Raw genomic sequence first — 20,961 nt, forward strand, 5'->3', positions numbered from 1 at the left:
AGGGAGTTGTATATTATTTTCCTTATGCAAATGTAGTATCTTGAAATCCAGGATAAAATTATAGAGAAAAGTTCAGACCTCAGTAATATTCTACTAAATCTGAAAAAAAGTCATACAGCTAAAAAGAAATATATTGATATCATTAAGAATGATACATAGAAAAGATGTAATGGTAATGTATTTAACTCTAAAACATTAGGGGAAAACATTAAAGAATCAAACTTTGTTTGGGCTTGTAGCTTAAGTTTGCATTTTCTTAAGAAAACCCACACGGAATGTGAAACGAATTTTTGCTGTGATGCTTTGTGTTGCTGCACTTGACCACCAGAGGGTAGAATCAGCCATTATTTTACTGCTTTTGCTTCACTTCCATCTGTACTATGGGTACATTGGAAAGCAAGATAGTTTTTGGACAATTTTTTTCTTGCCAGGAACATAAGGTGGGTATGACCTATGCTTGAGTGAACACAGTAGCTTCCATTGCTGAGCATCTCCTGTGTTCAGGTAATGTTGTAGACATTTGAGATGTCTCATCTCTAAGCCTCATAATAACCCAGCAGAGATGGGGATGACTATCTCCATTTTTCAGATGAGGAGACTGAGGATAAGGGAAAGTTAAGTCACCTGTCCCACTCACACCTGTAGACATGCTTGAATTTATTGTCAGAGAGGGACGGGTGCTATGGCCACTATCTAGGTGAGGAAGGGGGAGGTTAACTCCCACAGCAGGAGGACTCCTCCACTCCTTACCGATGCCTCCTTGGTGTTAGTCTCCTCTGATGCTGACTTGGCGACCTTCTGAATGATGGGGGCGATGTTGGTGGGACCATAGAGTTGCAGCTTCGGAAGGCAGCTCTGATAGGCTTCCACAACTCCTTGAATTCCTGAGGTGAAATTGGCAAAGATCCATAGTTCAATAGTCCCCTCGAACATACTTGTAATCAAACACACACACAAATAAAGCATTAAATTCCCCCAAATAGTCCTTATCAACATCACATTTATGTTCTTAAGATAAAAAAGAAAATACCATACCATTGGTCTTGCTGTCTACACCCTTGCTGAAATCATTATCTTTAGGGCTCAAATCAAAAGTGACCATTTACACAAACTTTTCCCTATCATCCCGCTTTACATGTAAGATTTCATTAGATCCTCATAGCATAATAAAATAGATGTTATACCCATTTTATAGGTGAAGAAACTGAGCCTTAGCGAGACTCAACGATCTGTCCCAGTTCACAAAGCAAGTGAGCTCTAGACTCAGGATTCAAACCCAGGTTTGTCTGGCTCCAGAGGCAGTGCTCTCAGCTACCAGGCAAGTCAGCTTTCATGCTTCTCTAGTTTTCACACCACCTTGTTGACTCTAGTATATACCACCCTGGGCCACCTAGAAGAGTTATGTGTACTCATGACCATCTCGCCAGATGTTACAGTCCTTGTGGGCAGTAATCATGACTTACTACCTTGAAGAGCTTGAGGCAGGTTGGGCACATGGTGAGCTCACCAAGCTCACCAAGCAGCTACCATGCGCGCAATGAATGAGCAAAATGGCTGATACAATCATTGCTGGGGATTGTAGTAGAGATGAGTGATGTTCATCATCATGATCACCCCTTCATTTAAAGGGGGGAATCCATCCTGAGGCCATGGTGAGCCAAAGAAATAGCACAGGGTGGGACTCTCTTGGAAAAGGCAGCGGTTGGATTCTCCTTCAAGAGGCAGCCCTGCTTGTGTAGCTTCTCCCAGCATTTTATGAGTCTTGACTGGACTTCTAATGTTATAATCATGATCCCACAGTAACAGTCCCATTACTAATGGTTTTTGTTCAAATGGCTCCTCTTGGGGTCTGTGCCTATGTTACCTCTTGCCTTCCCTTGTTTCAGCTCGTCCTCATATCTCTCTCTATCCTGAAACAGCACACTGGTCCTGTTTTTGGCCAGAAGGATCCACACAAGCCCCTCCTGAGATTGTTCTCCACACCCACCGTAGACAGCAAACCGGCTCTGGGTATCTTGGATGAGCAAGTTCTGTTCTGCCCTTATACGCATGCTTCCAACCCCATTGAAAATGCTGCATCCTCTTTTCCTGCCCCAAAACCTGTCATTCTAAAGACAGCTGCCAAATCATTATGCAGCCTGGTTTTGAAGTTAAGCGATGCTGAACAGAAGCTCCTTATCTTTTTTCATTCTTGAGTTTTTACTCGAGATAAGCAAGTTTAATTTCTCTTTCAAAAGTATCAGGCAGATGAATTCTAAGAGTGTGAAACAGGTGAACACTGGGTATGAATTTCATTCTACTTTGGTGGAAAATCATTTTTACAGTTCAAGAATGGGGGTGGCTAAGGATGAGGGAAGTCTAAACCACAATAAACTTGGGGTGAGGAATCATGAGAGGGAATAATGGCTGAATGGAGATTGGGTCTTAGAGGTTATTACGTGCAGACCCAATGATATTGATATCATATTCTTGGACATCAAGTGCTAAATTTGTGAAATAAACTGGTGGATTCTTTACACACCCCACCGGATCTGACTTCACCCTTGTTCAGCCCCCTTTCTCCTTGACAAGAAAGAGAAGAGAGATAAGGACATTTCTACCTAGCCCACTGTAAAAATATCTCACGATCTTCATAGCAACAAATGCACTTGGCTCTATTTGTTATTCAGAAAGCAGGAAAGAGACTTCTAAATAAAATTTATCATCATAGTTGTCATCATCATTATTTTGTGGAACTGTGTTGGGGAACTTCTGGCTGGAAATAATGAAACACGGACCAAAGCCTTTGAGAAGGTTTTTTTCTGGCACAAAACTATGAAGCTACTACTAAGGGACTTCAAACAATTATCCTTTGCCAGCATGCTGAAAGCGTCCAGTGATTTCCAATGTTTTCCCCTCTCCTCACACCTTCACAGAGAGGAAGTTGTGAAAAATGAAGACTTGATGAAAATGGGGAAAGCAGAAAAAGGAGTGTCTCATCACTGCCCATCAGGTGAACTTCCCCTTGTTTCTTTTTGGCCAGAGGAATCCAGAGCTGGCATCAATGTTCTTGCTGTGAGCTCTTCTGCCTTTTCCAGCTCTTGTTTTTCTGCTCTGTATTGCAGCCCTCTGCTGCCTTTGGAGGAGCATGGTTAATTTGGACCCGGAAAGCCTAACTCTTTGCTGTGGTTATCATAACTGATAACCTGCATGAAAGGAGAGAAACTAAAATGGGAAGATACAAGCAGAAGGGCTGCGAGCCACTGGCTTTTTTAGGTGGTGATTTACCTGCACATTCTGGGTTGTCTTCATTAAAGTTGATCGCGAAGTCATGAGAGACCTAGACACCAATTAAAATTTAAAAAAGGAAGAAAGGAGAATTACAACTTTAATCCAGTAAGGAGGCACTGGGGTTGAGAGTTTGCAAACAAATGCCCATTACATTCATTATGTGTTAAGCAGCAGGAACCATTTTAAGCCTTTACACAATCAATCTGAGATGGAGGGTGAATTCTAAGCTCCCTGTGGAGCTGAGGTGACAGGAAGATTTTCTGGAATCAGATAAATGCTGGCAGGAGGGGAGAATAAGGCTAAAAAAAAAAATCCAAGAAAAGATTTCAGAAAAATCTAATTCCACATAGCTTCCACATAGAACTGGCCACAGACTGGAGGCTTAGATTTGGCTGAGTTTTATTTGGACCCAGTGATTAAAAAAAATGATAACTCAATAACCCAAGCTGTCTGCTCAACATGGTGATGGTTATGAAGGCTCCAGCTAAGCTGTTGACATTTAAGAATCATCCTAACATGGGATGCAGAACTGCAGGGCAGGAGGATTTTCACTTATATACAGGTGAAATAGATTCCACTTTACTTTCGGACAAGTAATAAAGTAATATACCTTACAATCTTCCAGCACAAATTCCTCTACCTGGAAGGACCTTTGCACAAGGTCAAATAACATATTGTTTATTTTCTTCTTTCTAAAACCTGATTGAACAAGAGGGATGGTCTGGCATTTGGACATTTTTACTGGATCATTTGGAATTTTACAGAGACTTTCGATTCAAAGGTTATTTCTAAGCACTGACTCTCTTGGGGGCTAGAAAGTAGGTCATTGTGTTAAAAGACCCCTCTTTTCTTAGTGGGAGGTCTGAGCTGATGCTGTTGGTGTCTAGCCCAAATTCCCTTCCCCTTAGCACTTCCAGGCAAGTCAGCTGACTTCCAGCCATCTTACCTGCTTTATTTACCGTATTTATTTAAGTTTTTCTCAGGCTTCTAGAGCCTGCTTTACCTGCTCAAGTGACAGGTTAAAAGTATTGGGTAATTAGTGTCCCCCAGGAGCAGCTCTTAATCAGTGGCTGACAGGAGACAGTGTATCAATACCCCAGCTCTCTTACACCTCAGGGTCTGTGTCTGCTCTGCATTGTCTCCCAGGCTTCCAGCAAAATTAAGCTTCAGCTGCTGACAGTGGTAACTGACTTGTTAGTAAATGCTGTGTTGACTTTCTCCACTTTCTATTGAGGTTTCCTCCACCTCTCAAATAAACTACTCGCATCCGAATTCTTGTCTCAAGGTCTATTCTCAGGAGAGTGCGAACTAAGACAGCTGTGGTGGTTGTGGCTCAGCTGCAATGCAAACTCTGAGATCTTATCCCAAAGAAGTAAATCGTGGGAGCTTGTAAACTCTCTGGGGGCACCTGAGCTGCTGAGACCATCAGTGCCTGTCTGGGGCAGAAGGGAAAGTAGGCATGGAAAAGAGGTATTTAAATGGCTTTTGGGGAGCAGAAGTGAGGGTATTATATGAGGAATGCCTGTTATGACAGCAGGAAGAATAAGTTAACTGACAGGTAGAGTAGAGCTAAGGTATCAGGTGAGCATGAGGACTTCAGAAAATAGAAAGAAGGACAAGTTACTCCAGGAGGGGACCAGGCAGATGTCATGGATGAGAAAAGGAAGGCCTGGAACAAGGCGTACTGCACCTTTGTCCTCAGCCTTACTGGGCCAAGCTGAGACAGGAAGACTACCCGGTGGAGATGTGGGGGAGGACACTCAGGCTTCTCTGGGTAGCTGGACCAGTGGTTGTTGAGGTGCACTCCAGTATCGAAGCTCAGAAGCTCTGTGAAGAAAGTGGGCACCCACCTGCCCACATTCTGGAACTGAGACTCCGTCTCAAGAGGACTGCATGTCTTCAGCTCTGGCTAATTCTTGTACACGTAATCTTTTAATCTTAGTGTTGCCAGGCCTTTCAGTTTTTCCAGAGAAGCCAGAAAGCTGATATTTCATATGAAATTGCCTCATTCTTAAAAAAAAAATTTGTATGTCAAATATAATTCATTTGTGGCCTGAATGATGTCCTCAGGCCACTAGTCGACAACTCCTGTTCTATGTTCCTCCTCCTCATGCTCTCCATTTTCAACAAATGCTTCTAGAATTCTGTAGCCATGCCCAGCAGGGAGGCTAGTGTAGGATACAAGGCAAACAAGAAGGAGGACAGGTCAGGGGACATGCCACTCTGTTCACTGCTCACTGTAGCATAACAGTGAGATGGAGTTTCTCTTTCACAAAAGGCACAGAAGGGGAAGACCCTTGTCTAACAGCTGTGGTGTGGGAGCAAATGTCAGCATCTGCCTCCTGCTCTGCAGCTCAGACACAGTCAATGAAAGAGAAATGGACAATTAGGCAGTGCTGCTTGCACTTAGCTTGGTCTCAGAGGCATAGGGAGGCGGGGGGCAGGGACCCTGATGTCTCTCCACGGCTCTCCCACCTGGGGGAGCTGAATTCCCTGCGGAGGGTATCCCACAGGAGCATCTGGTATACCACAGTGGAGTGCCTCTGTTCCCCTGCAGCTCAAATCTCTCTCCACACAAGCTTTGCCTTCTTTGTGTGATGAGAAGTCAGTATCACAACCGAATAGGATTTCACTGTCTTCATGGAACCGTTCAGCTTCTCAATTCTCTAAGCCAGAGTGGTTCTTTCTTTAGGACTTCTCTGTGTCTGCCACACAAGACTGGTGCTCAGAGACTTGGAATGAGGGAGTCTGTGGACTTCATTTTTCATGGACTTTCACAGTTGGCATCATCAATAGGATCTTTCTCTAGGAGACATCTGAATAGATAGGTTCTGAGCCACTAAATATCAACTTCCTGAGTGTTTTCTCAGTCTCTGACTGTATCTATACAAAGTCTACCAATGGAGCCCTTCATTTGGACCTCTGAGAAGATGCATCTAGGGTACCAGGAGATTGAGTTTCATCAAAAAACAGGCTCCAAGGAGCTATCTCACTGATTCTGAAGACATTTCTGACTCTTTGGGCTCTACTTACATAATTATATCAAGGGCCCAAAGAGTGAGACTCCTGTGAGGGAAACCCAAGTTATCTTTTGTCTACAGCAAAGTGAAAGACGACTGCATCTCTATTCACTCACCGTGTACTCTGGGGGTATCCTGGCACCGAACCCAAAGGCTGGGAACATTTTGTCACTGAAATTAAAAAAGAAAGAAGTTGCTTCATTTGTTCATCTAATGAGGAAGAAAAACATGAATCTGCACTACCCAGTTAGGACATGTTGCTATGCCAAATGCTGACTCACGGTTCTCGATTATCTAATAGAGGGTAGCAATAGCATGGGTAATTAAAATCAAGAAATCATTCCCAAAGTTCATTACAGTCATTAGTCTGCAACTTCTTCCCTTAAGTTTTTGCTAGATTTGATACCAAGGAATAAAATGACTCCAAGATTTCCCCACCTCCCCTACTCCAGTTTTCTGTCTCCTTTGAAAAGTGATCATGAATTAGGTAACTCCAATGGTTGACTGTCTTAAGATTTTTTGTATATATTATTTTTTTAAATCTTTATAGGGAGAGATTATTATTCCCATTTTATAGGTGGTAAAATGCCTTGGGAAGTAAAGTGACTGGTCAAGATCATGCTGCTAATTGGAACCAGGGTTTAAATGCTGACAAGCCTGAATCCAAGGGGGATATTAAAAAGCATGGGAAAGCTGGGAAGGTTGGCTAACTGACAGAGCTTGTTCCATCTGCAGACTCATTGTGTCCACTACTTTCTCTCATATAAGCAGGGAGAAATTGTTTACATGTCTTTTCTTGTCTCCTGAATTCAAAGAGATGCTGTTTTTATCTTTACATCTCCATTGCCTCCCTGCCCCAAACTGTCCCCTGCCCCTACTTTCAGCATAATACTTGCCGTAGAGTGTGTGCTCGATAAATGTTCAATGAATAGATAATCCATGAATGGAATCATTAAGATGTGGCTATATAAAGAAGGGCGCATTCTTGTGAAAACCCATGAGAGTCACATATATGTCCTTTGGCTTGGTTTCTCTTATGCATATTGAAATGTCTCTCAATTCATTCATTCATGTATGCCGTATCTTAACTCTAACTTTACTGCTCTACTGTGCTACAGGAGAGAGGAAGAGGAGGAGAAGAATTAACATTTATTGGCACTGACAACCTGCCAGACATGATGCTAGGTGAAGTACATACTTATGTAATCCTTACTCGACCTTTGAAGTTCCACCTACTTATTGTTCCCATTTTACTAATGAATAAACTGAATCTCAGAAAGGCTAAGAAAGTGGCGTAAGGTGTTTACCAGGGAGCACTGTGTGATTCCAAAGCCTGTGCCTTTTCTGTTATACCATTATCATTTAATGATTATATATAACATTAAATGTGATTTCCTCTGGCGCTTACAGTAATTAGGCCCCTTGACCAGACAACAAATAAGCCTCTCCTTAAAGAAATTTTGTGCACTCAGGGAGTTGCTGCGATGGGGCTCTAGAATATTGCTCTTGGCAGAGAGCATGTTCTTCTCACGCCATCTACCTTTTACTTTCTTGCCCATTAAAAACACAACTGAGATTTGTTCTTGGAACAATTCCTACATTTCTCAGTTCTTTGCAGAGTTAGTCAAAAAGAAAGGGAAATTCAGATTAGGGCTTGCTGTCCCCGGACATTTCTGTAAGCAAAAGGAGACCCCCCACGCTGACGGTGAGAAGTCAAAGCATCAAAGCCAAATTGTCACCCATCACCATCTAACCAATTTACAGGTCATTAGCAGCCAATGAGAGCTTTCATAACGCTTCACCAAAACACTACCAGTTTGACCAAATTTGGGGTAAGGGTTAGGAGATACAAGAAAACCAGAATTCTTTGAAACCAAAGTCTAAATTCTCCAGAAAACCACCAGCTCCCCCTTTGCCCCTCTGTCGTGTAGATGTGGCTTTGCATTGAGGACAGCAGATAGTAGAAAAGGTATTTGTGCTGATAAAGAGAAAATCACCACAGCTTATAAAGGATTAGCCACAGCTCTGAGAAAAAATACTTCTGGTCCTTGGAAATACTGAAATGCTTTGCCTCAGCAATTCCTCTTTAACCAAGACAAAGGTGAGCAGGTGTGGAAAGGAATCAGTGAGGGGGATTTTAGAGGTACTTTCTAGGTAAGTCTGGAAGAAATCTTTGCTGGGTGGAGGATGGGTCCTGGTTCTTCCAACTCAGAGATGGTTCACAAGTCAAAACAGAGAAACCTAAGAGGCTCCACACCCTTTATTTTCTTCTTTGATGAGTTTAAGAGGGGTGAGATCTAATATTCCATCCATTTCTAATCACCAAACCAGTGTTCCAGCCTTAACTATGTTCCTTTTATACCTCCTTAGCCACCTTGGGGGATTCGAAGTTTGCTGAGCATGATGCACTGTTATGTAATTGAGTTTCAAGAGCAGGGAGGTAGGGAAAATGCCTCATCTACAAGAGGAATAATTAATGACCTGGGAGGGCATCAATTCTCTGAAGTTGTCCACCATAAAGACTCCAGTAAACATACTACAGAAAAAATTTCAAGCCTAAGCACAATAGATTTAAGCATCCGTTCTTTCTGATTAAAAATAAAACTAGGCAGAGAGGAGTCTTATTATGCAAGAGGCACAGGAAGGCAAGTTGAGCACACAGGCAAGCATTGTATGCCAACACACCAAAGAACTCAAGATTGGATCTGTGCAGCACTGAGTAAAGGGTCCAGTTAGCAACCACAGAGAAAATGAGTGGTGGAGCCTACCAATTTGGAAAATTCAGGGGCAGATCACCACATCTGTAAAGGCAATATTTCTTATTATGGGAATGAAATAGTATAAAATACAATAAGAGAGCCCATCGTCTTCAATGGTAATTAGCGTGCTGTCTTGGACTTCTTAGGGAATGACCATGGTCAAAAGATCTGCAGATGGAAGATTCATTTTCAGCCATGACTGAGATCAAGCAAGAGATTAATAAAAGTCAAGACTAATTACTGCGTTCATAAGGAAATGGAGACAAACTTGGAGCAAAGCGGCATTTCAGAACACCTGGACATTTAATAAGCACTGTTCTCTAAAGCGGTGGTCTTACAACTCAGGTCCATGGAAATGCCAGATCCTTCTGGGGATGTGAAGTCATGGCTTTTTTGGTTTTTTTAAAGAGGAGGTCAGTATTCAGTTCCTCTACTTCCCTATGTATTCTTTGCTGAAACTGATCTTCTGTGAACACCTGTGGTGTCAAGACCTGTTCTCCATTCACACTTTCCTTTCCAAAATTACCCTTCTCCTTCACCCACTCTGCATCTTAACCACCATGGTGCCTTGCTGCAGAGTGTAAAAGCTGCAGCAGGAAATAAGGGAACATTTCTAGATGTGAATGATTCACTAGGAAGTGAGTCCTTTTGCAGGTCAAGTAGTTGCCAATTTTTGCCTTAAAAAAATTGTAGGAAGTGCTGATGTTAGCTGGTGGATCATTAAAAATATATCTTGATGATAGACCATTATGTGATTTTTTTTGATATGTAACTTAAAATTGAAAGAGCTGAGTACTACTGCTAATCAAGCTCTTTACATTACCACATACTTATTTATAAGAATAAGTTTTCTTAGTATTTACATTGATAAAAGCAAAAAAAAAAAGATTAGAATTGATGCTAGACTCTCGCATTCTAATAATAGGTAGCATTCATCTACAGATATGTAGATTAATTGGCGGAAACATTCCATTATCTGTTTCATTAAGATTTTTTGATTTTTAATTTAATTTTAGTATTATTATTTTTTATTTTTTTAAGATTGGCACCTGAGCTAACATCTGTTGTCAATCTTTTTTTTTCTTTTCCCCAAAGCCCCGCAGTACATAGTTGTATATGCTAGTTGTAGGTCCTTCTAGTTGTGTTATGTGGGATGCCACCTCAGGATGGCCTGATGAGTGGTGCCATGTCCGAACCCAGGATCCGAACCCATGAAACCCTGGGCCGCTGAAGCTGGAGCACGTGAACTTAACTGCTCAGCCATGGGGACAGCCCCTCATTTTTATTTTTATAGGCAATAATTACGTATTGAAATTTCTCACATATTCATGTTCTTGTGATCAATTATGCACTAAACATGATTATAATAAAAACTCAACCAGAAGACATTTTTAAAATACTTCGAATCTTTTCATCGTAGAAAATTTTAGATATTAGAAATTTTAAAATTTATCTTCATATTTTTATTATAGAAATGTATGTTACAGGGACCAATAAAAGAATTTCAAACCAAATTTTTAAAGATACATTAGGATGAAATTCTATGGGGGAAGAGAATGGGAATACGAGCTCATGAAAAAAAGAAACAATTAAAATTCTCTCCTCAAACTGAAGAGCTCGTTCATGCATTTTTCAAATGGATGATGGTGGATATCAAGTAGCTATGGAATTTAGATTCTACTGGATGCATTCACAAGAGTTATGTAAGAGTTTTATTTTTAAATGTCCATATTTACAATACACTAGAATTTTCATTCTTTGTCACTATTTATACTCATGATGGAAAACGTTAGATTTAAATGTAAAAATGTGTGAGGGTTATATGTTTTTATAAAACTCTTTTTAGGAGTATATGAGCAAAAACATTTTTAAAGGTCATTGGTCCAAAATGACTTTTAGGTCTGATACTATAGTCCTTTTTCCTTTTGTGTTCAGTTTATTTTTTTAAATAAATTAAGAATATGAAAGATAATAGCCTCTACTGTTTATTGAGTATTTACAACAAGCAGAACCTGTGCTTGTCAGCCACTTCACGTCTAACTTACAACTGCTCTACCACGGAAGTTAGATAAACCTTCCATCTGTAATCAAGGAAACCAAGGCCCATGGAGTGTAAACCTCAGGAGAACAGAGGCAGCAGAGCTGGGGTCTGAACCCAGGTCCCCCGTCACCAGGGCCCCATACTCTTTCTATAACCTCTGGTGACTCTGCCCCTTAGAGGAGGCTGGTCTGGTCTAATGATTCAGAATAACAAGGATGAGTCCATCCACGCTCTCACAACAACAAGAGACAGAATCAGCAGAACTCGCCATCCCCGGGAGACCGTCCTGGACCCCCTTCCTTCCCTCCTTATGCAGTCTCCCTCCTTAGACAGGGCAGAGCTGCCCCTGCCCTGCTGGGCTGTGAGGTATTTACATGCCTTTCCCTCCCATGAGACTGTGAACCACGTGGGAGGAAACCATGCTTTAGTAATTTCTCTCTGTCTTTACAGCACCGGGTGAGGGGCCTGGCACCCGGTAGATGCTGTGTAGGTCCTTAGCCATTCCATCTGACCCATCTCTCTGGATTTAACTCTGGGTCTCAACCCTGAATGCCCATTAGAATTAAAAATCCTCATCCCCAGTATGTACACCAGATTAATTAAATCAAAATCTCTGGGGTGGGGCCCAGGCATCAGCATATTTTAAGGTTTCCTGAGTAGTTCCATTGTGCGGCTAGGGTGAGAACTACTGACCAGTGTTGGTAGAGTGGATAAAGTAACACTCTGATATGAACCTGTCTTCTGATTTCTAACCCAGTCCTCAACCCTCGAAAATACCTGTCACATCAGGTTTCAGTTCCAACCTTGCCTCCTAGCACCGTACCTAGCACACCACGCGGGAGACTCCTGCTTCGGGTTCTGATATCCCTGTCTCATTCTGGGGTGCCCAAATCTACAAAATGTCAGTCTGTACTTCCAAGCAAGGTATTATAATATACTGTACTCTTCCAAGCCAGAGTAATGCTCTCTTGATAGCAGATAGACCAGCTTTTTGATTGGAGGACATCGCAGGTGGTCAAAGACCCACATCTCTGCTGAGCCCAAGGAGCACGCATGTGTGCATGCTTGGCAGTCAAAGGGGAGAGAAAGGGCAGTGGTCTCTCTTTCAGAGGCACAGAGACAGAACCAGCTGGCAGGACTGCCTTCTGGGCTTAAACCAGATCATCTAGGGGGAGCTTCCCCTCAAGGCCACCCTGAGAAGAGCATTACGCGTCTCTCAGGCTGTTCTACTTCATGGATCACCTCCTAATGACCTGTTGGCAATGACCGTACAAGGCAGAGAGAAAACCCTTGGCTGTCAGAGGCTGGGAGGAATTTCTAAGGCTCATGGGGATTAAAAACCTCCCTGTCGCTGCAGGAGGGGGAACGGGGCCTTCTGTCAGTTTTTATTCAAGTGTTTCTTTTTGAGCATCAATCTCCCTGACTTTGATGCAAGAATAAATTAATTCCAAAGCCCCGACTGGAAATTTCCTGACTCTCCCTGTCTATTGTCTATCCACCCACACAAAGGAGAAACTGCGGAACCTTGTCAGTTTTCAAGCGAGCAGCTTGCATTACACATTCTTCCAGGGAGTCTTTCAAAAGAGCGTCCAGGGTTTTCAATCCTCCTTTTCTTCCTTAGGTATTTGCCCATGTTAATACCAAGATGCCTTCTTTATATATATATTTTCAAAAAGCTTCACTGAGCCTAAGAAACCTGATTTTCTTGGCATTTGGGGGCAGATAACTTTGTTATTATCCTATTAAAATTTTAAAAAGAATCATTTAAGACGATTCTTCATGTAACCCCTTATGTGTTGCATCTTATTTTTATATTGAATCTGTACTTTTGAGGGAATATAAAATGCTTCCCAGACTTTGTCTGGCTCACATTCTAAAGGGATAACAGCCTAAAAGATGGATAGGTCACTCTGATTATAGTATCTGCATCTTGCATGTGAGGTAATCAGGAAACAGAAGTTCAGCAGCTCGTTGCGGATCACCCAGCAAATCTGCCACAGAACCACAGCGAGGGCTCTAGGCATCAGCATCTTAATTTCTGGCCAACCCGTCAATCTTCTCCTTGGAATTCATTATTACATTACCTTCTCCCTTGCAGAGTCAGCATCAACATTATTATTAAGCATCTATTCTATGACATATGTACTTTATCTCTTTTACAAGCAGTTCAAGAATTTAAAAGTTATTAAGAATCCTGAAAATATTCTCTCCCTTCTTTCTTATCTGTTACGTACACATTAGTACACTAGATTATTTGTGTGTGTGTGTGTGTGTGTGTGTTAGAATGAAGAGAGACAATTACTGTTCTGGTGTCCTGAGGAAGTTTGAAGACGTTTCTGACAGTGGAGATGCAATTTGTCAGTCTTTTCTCTCCTTGGTAGCAATATCCATATGATATAAACCTCTTTAGGAATCCTCCCTGTATTTGGGCCTGAAGAAATCAGAGCTGAAGTTCAAGTTATCCTCACAGTCAATATCTCAAGGTTACATATAAGAAGTATCACTTCAAGAAGGTAATTTAAAATGCTGTTGCCAGGGCTGGCCCCACAGCGGAGTGGTTAAGTTTGTGCACTGTGCTTCGGCAGCCCAGGGATTTGCCGGTTTGGATCCTGGGCACAGACATGGCACCGGTCATTGGGCCATTCTGAGACAGCCTGAGGGACCTGCAGCTAGAATATACAGCTGTCTACTGGGGGGCTTTGGGGAGAAGAAGAAGAAAAAAGGAGAAGAAGAAGAAGGTTGGCAACAGAAGTTAGCTCAGGTGCCAATCTTTAAAAAAAAATGCTATTGCCCTCTGTTCTAAAGGTAGAGGAAGAGAAGAGTCAGCAAGGGCCTGGGTGTTCAAAGCTCTTTGATTTTTATCCGACTGTTCATTCATTCGTCAACTGCCCTTCCGCTCATTTGAGTTACTGGTGATGATCAAGCCAAATCCAGAAACTTGCCAGCAAGAAGGACACTGATGGGACCTTCCCGTTATCTGTCCTGTTGGTTTCTCTGGACATTCTAGTCACTAGGTTGTATCATTTCCCATGGTGCCTGGGGTAACAGGTTTTTAACATGGTTATTACCAGTTTTGAGACTACAAAGAACAGAAATCATGCTATCCCACAAAATTTCTCTGAAACTGGAGGATAAGTCACTTTCTTTATTTTCCTGGTTTGAAAGGTCAGTCAGTTAGTTGCTGCTCATTACTAACTAGCCTTGTTTTACAATCACACCAGAAAGTCAACTGAGATTTACCCATATTTATATTTATGTTGGTTCTACTTAAAAAGTCTTCTTGAACAAACATGAGAACAACTGCACCTCAATCTGGAAATACTGGGAACGTAGAATAAATTAAGTTTAATGTAATTTATGTAAATTGTTTCTTACAGGGAATTCTCTTGGTGGGAAAGGTCAATATTTACCCTCAAGTAAAAAGAAATATAATACTGATCTCATCTCAAAGTCGTATTTACTATACACACACATAGAAACACACACACACTTGCATGGGCACACACACATCCTCTGCTAAATTACCAATAGCTTTTCAGGTCAATGAAATACAGTGATTACGAGCTTAGGCTGTGGAATGAGATCGATCTGGATTCAAATTCTGCCCCTGGCTGTGTGACAGTGAACAGATTACTTAACCTCCGGGCACAGTTTTCCTCTTTTGTTAAACGGTACTTAGTACCTAAGGGTTAATGTGAGGATTAGATACAGTAACGTCCAATAAACCCCTGCTTCTCAAATTCCAAAGGGCGCACAAATCATTTGGGAATCTTGTTAAAATGCAGATTCTGATTCAGCAGTTCTGGAATGGGGCTTGAGATTCTAAATTCTCAGGTGATGCTATGCTGCTGGTCCGTGGGCCAAACTTTGAATTGCAAGGCAAACACTCAAACTTTACAAAACCAAAACCAAAATTGCAATCCAGTGGTCTTACAAGCTAATTAAGAGAAGAAAGCTGAGAGAGGATTTTTTTGCTGACCAAGGTGAGCATGGCATGACCTCAGTTTCTCTAGGTGAGGAGAGGATAAAACATTTGGGGCAAGGTTTTATTCTGTTCCTTCATGAGCCTCAGCATGAGGAGTTGTTAGACTTAATTTCCATTCTTCTGCCAGGGATCAGCCAGGAACCATCAGAACCCACAAAGAGATGATAAGGCCCGAGCCAACCGGAAGTCTAGTACCTGTCGTAGTCTTGGCAAATCTCCCCCACAGCCACCAAGGCCTTCAGGTATTCATTGGGTTGGTAAGGGTGGATGTAGTGCAGGGAACAGCTGTTCCTGGGGTCTCCATTTGAGGCAGTGAAGTCTATAGCTACCTGGAAGAGAAAATAGGAGAATGGGTGGATTTAGAGTGAATGCATCTTGTAGGAATTGTGCTTAGCCATGAGAGAGAAATGGCCTGAGGTGGAAAAAAGCAGCGTGTTATACAACCTGCCAATAAGGAAAGTTAGAGAAGAAATTACTTAGTTTCAAAAATCAGTTATTAATTTGGTTGAGGCCATTTCTGTAGCCTTCAATCTCTCTTTCCCTCAATGCCCTCTCTTCTCCCTTCCCAAAGTGGAACTTGAGATTAACATGTAGGTCGGAAAGCCCAGCTGCTGCTGGTCCACATCACTAGGCAGCAAGTATCAGTAAAATACCATAATTCACTAAGAAAAGACTTTTATGCTCTCCAGGCAGGACAATTCCATCTCTGAGGCACAGGCAAAAATCCCTTAAAAGTAAATTCTGTGTTAAAGATGCAGTCTATATAAGAAAGCCATTGTCATATTTTTATGAGTGGCCAGTTGCAGAGAGCTATGTTGAAGTGGTTATAATAAATTTTTTTAAGAAGCAGCTCTATGTAAGGCATTTAGCTTTTGGTTCCCACTCATGTAAGAACTCCTGCCTATGACAGAGGAGATGTCTGAATTCTATGGCATCGTGGGTAGGAAGTGGAGAAGGGAAAGCTCTGTCTTGCCACCAAGTAGTCATTATCCTTGAACTTCTTAAATTTTTTCTGACCCCCAACATCATCATCACCTAAATAAAAGTTGACTTACCCAACATTTCTTAACAACGATAACAACAAAATGCTTGAGCCTGGAGGGTGCTAAAATGGGAAGGAACATTTCTTCTAATTTCCAACACCATCATCATTTAAATAAATGTTAACCCAGCAAATGCCTCTTGCAAAACGTGTTTAAGCTTGTAGGTGGGGAAGGGGGATGGAGGGATTAAGATGAAAGGAGTTGTAGGAGAAGAAAGAAATGTTCATGGTGCATCTTTCCTTTCTCTTTGGGGCTCAGCAGAGTCCACTCACTGACTTACTAATGACGGAAAAGCTCTATTTTCTCATATGATCTTGTGGATAGGAAATGATATTTTTATAATATTTGGCAAAATTCCACTATAACAAATAACTGGAATGTCCCATTGGATTTATTAAGGTAGGAAGTTACTTCTTGAAGAAAAGAGAAAAGGTGGCATGTGCTCTGTGCTCTTGAAGGATCAGCCTATAGGAGTAAAATTGACAGGGAGAAAATGTAACCCATGTCTTATGTTGTAACTGCAACAGAATCAAAGGAGCTAGAAGACAGAAAGTGACAGGCTAACGGTAATTTCCTTACAACCTCTCTTTTCTCTTTCACAAAGCTATTTTTTCGCCAGTGATTTTTTTCCCCTTTTTGTCTTTACCCCTCCATAGGACTATGATGAAAATAAATTTAAGCAGGATTCAAAATCTATTTTCAGAATACCCAGATGTTTTAAACAAGGGAGTGCCAACTGATAAAATGCTAGTACTAACAGTGTTTCAAAAGGAAAGGTCATGTGAAAAAAATTTGCATAGTATTCCCTCACTCTTAGATCGCCTCATTTCAGATAACAAGGAGAAGAAGAGACGGGTAACCTTTATTAAGACACTACTCTGTGTAAGACACCGTGCTAACTGCTTTACAGGCATTATGTGATTTTATTTTCATAAAAACTCCAGGAGGTAGATATTGTTATTCTTTTTTATTGATGAAGATCCCGATGCCCAAAGTGGTGAAGGTCACACAGGTCATAGAGGCTGGAGCTGGGTTTAAGCCTAAATCTATATGGCTTCAAAGACTCTGCTCCTCCGTTATACCATTATATACCCAAGAGAACATGTGAGTCCGTGACCGACGTACCGAGACATCTCATGGGTGTGTTTTATTCCTATGAAGAAGAGATCTGGCCTGGAGGCAGGGAGACTAACTAGGAGACACCTACAGTAATTGAGTAGTGAAGAATGGCCTTGAATGAACAGTTCTTTATGACCAAAGCAGTTATCAAAGGTAGGAAAAGGGCAATTGAAATGGGTGTGTGTGTGTGTGTGTGTGTGTACGCGCGTGCGCACATATGAGTGCACAACAGCGGAAGGGTGAGTTACTGAGGATGACTGGAAGTGATCTAAAAGAACCAGTTAAATCCAGTATCTTCTGAGATAAATTTCGGCCTGAAGGTGAAAGCCAATCCATCAGAAAAAAGAGAGCAAGACAATAGGTGAAGGACCTTTTAATCAAGGACTGTGACAAAAAGCTAGCATGTGTGTGTGGGGGGGAGGGGCAGGGGGCTACAGGTATTTTGTGAACAAAAAGGAGATGTAAAGCCCTCCAGGACCCACCCATGGGGCTCCAACCAGACAGAGGTCCAAATATGTGCAGATAATTCCTGGAAAACTTCTCCAAGGAGAACACTCAAGAGGTGCTTGACAACCAGTGTTTAAAGAAATCACGCATCTAGGGCCTCCTGGGTTTACTAAGCTCAAACATGTAGAGCTGCCATTCTCAGCCTTTTTGTCCTGCTGAGACACGCTTAAGGGATAATGGCACCTTGCACGTGTGTACATAGTGTTTAAAAGGTTAAAAACAGTGCTGGGAAGGTATAAAGCCACCTCTTTCTCTCCTACTGAAGAAAGCATTTAGAACTCTAGAGAATTCTAGAGAAGGCAGGAATGTTGTTACGGAGGTAACCTTGATTCTGCTCTGATTTATCTAAAATGCAAATCATTGGCAGGTGTTGATACTTTATGGCTAATAACTAGGACCTACGGCTCACCTCGCTTCTGGTTATGATGCCCTTCATCCTGGATCACCACACTCTTCTACCTGTGCTTCTTGATACTGCAAGTGACAACTGTCCCACGTGCTGTTTACCTGACTGAGTGTCAAGGGTATTCTGTGATGACAGAACATGCCGGTGTCTTAATATAAACCCAGAGAATGAAATCAGAGCAGACTAGAGGGGAAATCTTCATAAAGAAAAATGACAACTCGGGAAACACAGTTGTCCCTCTTATGCTCCCCAGGTACGGACAAGATCCTTCAAGCATGCAGACACCAAGTGGCAGCCTCTGAGCCCAGGTGTATCACCTGGATGAGTATATTGCAGTATTGGGAGAAACCCATGCAATGTCTAGATGAACACACATAGATTTTGGCAACACTGTATTTTAAAATAAAAAAAAACACATCATTTGGCTGGGACTAGGGTAATGCAGCAGAGGTGACTAGGGCATAACCTGAGAAGGTACTCATTCTCAGCTGACCCCACACTTGCACAATCCTGAGAGTGAGTGCCTCCTGAAATTTTGCACCCTGGGTGCTTCTCTTGCCTCACTGTCACCCTGGCCCTGCTATGTCATTTCATTTCTATCAACTCTTCATCCTCAGGCTTGGAATAATTCCCTTATGCTTAAGAAAATAGGGTGGGGCAGAGATGATGGCAAGAAGGGGATTGTGATTGAAGATATTAGGGACAGAAAATGAATAGGATTTGGTGAGCGATTGACGTGGAGTGGGATGCCAGTTAGGAAAGGGAGCAGTCAGATTTCTTTGGGGATGGAGGAGATTACATCATGAGGTTACGGGAACAACCTGAAGCTCAGTGTTAGAAGGCTGGCGTTGGACTGCTTGTTCTTGGTGGTGGTGATAGAGATACAAACATGCCTGATGGAAATTTTACTCTTTTTCTGCAGGCAGGACTCTGGGGTTTCCACTTTTCCCCATGTCTGTGACACCCACAGAGGCTATTCAAGCTCAGGAGATTCTGATAAAACTTTGGAGAAGGGTATGAATGATCTGATGAAAAAGGAAATAAACCAACGATCCTTACCACCTACTCCTTTCTGTAGTTTCCACTGCTTAAAACAAAAATATTTTATCATTTGTCTAGACAGCCATGGGCAGTCTTAAGTACATGGCAGCTAAAAGACTTTTTTCCAGGCAAGTGGTGGAAAAATCTTTCTAAAGTTTCCCTGATGAAGCTGAAGATAAAAGGTCTATCTTCAGGAGGTGGCCTGCTACCAAGAATTCGCTGTGCTCTTTAAGTTAGCATTAGTGGAAAGAGAAAAGAGCGAAAGGTTAGGTTTATTTTCAAAAGCAACAGGGAGGCAGTGAAAGATGGGATTAAGTTGAGAAATAAAAGCAAGAAAATAACTGAAAAATGCCAATGTGGATGTGGCTACCGACGCCTGGTTTCCTGAATGCCCATGGGCCTGCAGAGCTGCCACATTTTCATTTTCTGATGTGAAGCATTTATGAAAGCCTGTGGTTCTGGTGTGCACTCCAATCTTCTCTGCGGGCAGCCCGAGCACGGGTGCCTGCCTGCCAACTGCTCTCCCCTTCTGCCCAGGCGGCCTCTCTCATCATCAAGCAGAGCTGTGGAGCAGCTTTGCAAAACCTTGTAAAGTAAAAATGCAAAAGGCTCCCTCCATGCCACTGAGTGCCCCTCCAAGCACACCGAGTGTGCTTAGGTGCTTCCCAGAAAAGGCTGAAGGGAATGAGGAGCAACTTTCTTTGGACATTTTTAGCTTCTTAGAGGAGACAAGCCCACTCCTCAGATCTCTCCCCTGCCTGTGACAAATGGGCCATTTGGGAACCTCCGGGGTGCTTTCTAAGGGAGGTTGCTGTGAACCAACTTCTGGGTAGTTGCCTAATCTCTCTGCAGTCAACCTTTGTGGTCTCAGCTGCTGGGGCAGCATTTTTTTTTTTCTCAGATTTGTACACAATTTGGATCCATACACCAAGCCTTGTAGGTGGAGGTTCTATTTAGTCTGGACCATTTCTTAAATGATAGGTTAAATTCTTGTGCTTTTCTATTTCCTCAAAACTCCATAGGGGGCAAAGCAACAGGAACCTAGACTAGGTGGCAAAGACCCCCGAGGTCTCCTCGTTCACTTCCTGGAAATCGCAGAGCGCTTTCCTCTTCAACCCAGAACTCATTCTTGTTTCTCCGAAGTCTACACCAGTGCCCGTCAGCGTTTGATCCAGGATATCAAGCAAAGATTTAAAACTTACACTGGGACACAGTGTGGACATAGGATGCCCTAAATGTGTTAGGGTCAGAAAAGATTTCCCGAGGAATTAAAATGTAGACTATAAAATCAGAGATACAAGAAAACAACACCATCTTTAATTTTTAAAAATTACAAATAATAAAAATGGTTACCTGAAAAGAAAAAAAGGATTTCTTTTGGTTATGTGGATTACTTGAGAATCTGATATGAGATCAATATCCTCTCACTGGAAAATGCACACACCCAATTCAGCACACAATTTTGGGAGGTCGAAGACGTCCCTGAGGATAGTCTTTGTTCCTCAAGGATTCCACTAGCCTAGTAAAGTCATATTTTCTTTTTCTTTTCCTTTCTAGTTAATGTTTATATATAAAAATATATAAATAATATAAAATATATATGAAATACATGTATTTTACATACTTGTAATCATAGGGTAGCTCTGCTTTATATTCCTTTTTTTTTACTTCACACTATGTCATAAACATGTCCCCATGTCGTTATAATTATTATTTAAAATGGCTTTATCATAGTCCACTTAAATGGGGTACTGTAATTTACATAGCCAT

General features: G+C 41.9%; 1 protein-coding gene across 9 annotated transcripts in view; it reads right to left on the reverse strand.

Moving 5' to 3' along the window:
- The window catches only part of CPNE4 (copine 4), a 523,946-nt gene that overhangs the window by 11,266 nt on the left and 491,719 nt on the right, over positions 1-20,961 (reverse strand). For all 9 annotated transcript variants that reach the window (XM_070493180.1, XM_070493181.1, XM_070493182.1 and 6 more), the window contains 4 exons: positions 15,271-15,404; positions 6,407-6,461; positions 3,268-3,319; positions 751-884 (listed from right to left, as the gene is read on the reverse strand). In XM_070493180.1, the coding sequence (XP_070349281.1) occupies positions 751-884; positions 3,268-3,319; positions 6,407-6,461; positions 15,271-15,404 (375 nt within the window). The remainder of the gene's footprint in view (positions 1-750; positions 885-3,267; positions 3,320-6,406; positions 6,462-15,270; positions 15,405-20,961) is intronic.

This window comes from Equus asinus, chromosome 21 (assembly GCF_041296235.1).
Source record: "Equus asinus isolate D_3611 breed Donkey chromosome 21, EquAss-T2T_v2, whole genome shotgun sequence".
In the NCBI taxonomy this organism is placed as follows: domain Eukaryota; kingdom Metazoa; phylum Chordata; class Mammalia; order Perissodactyla; family Equidae; genus Equus; species Equus asinus.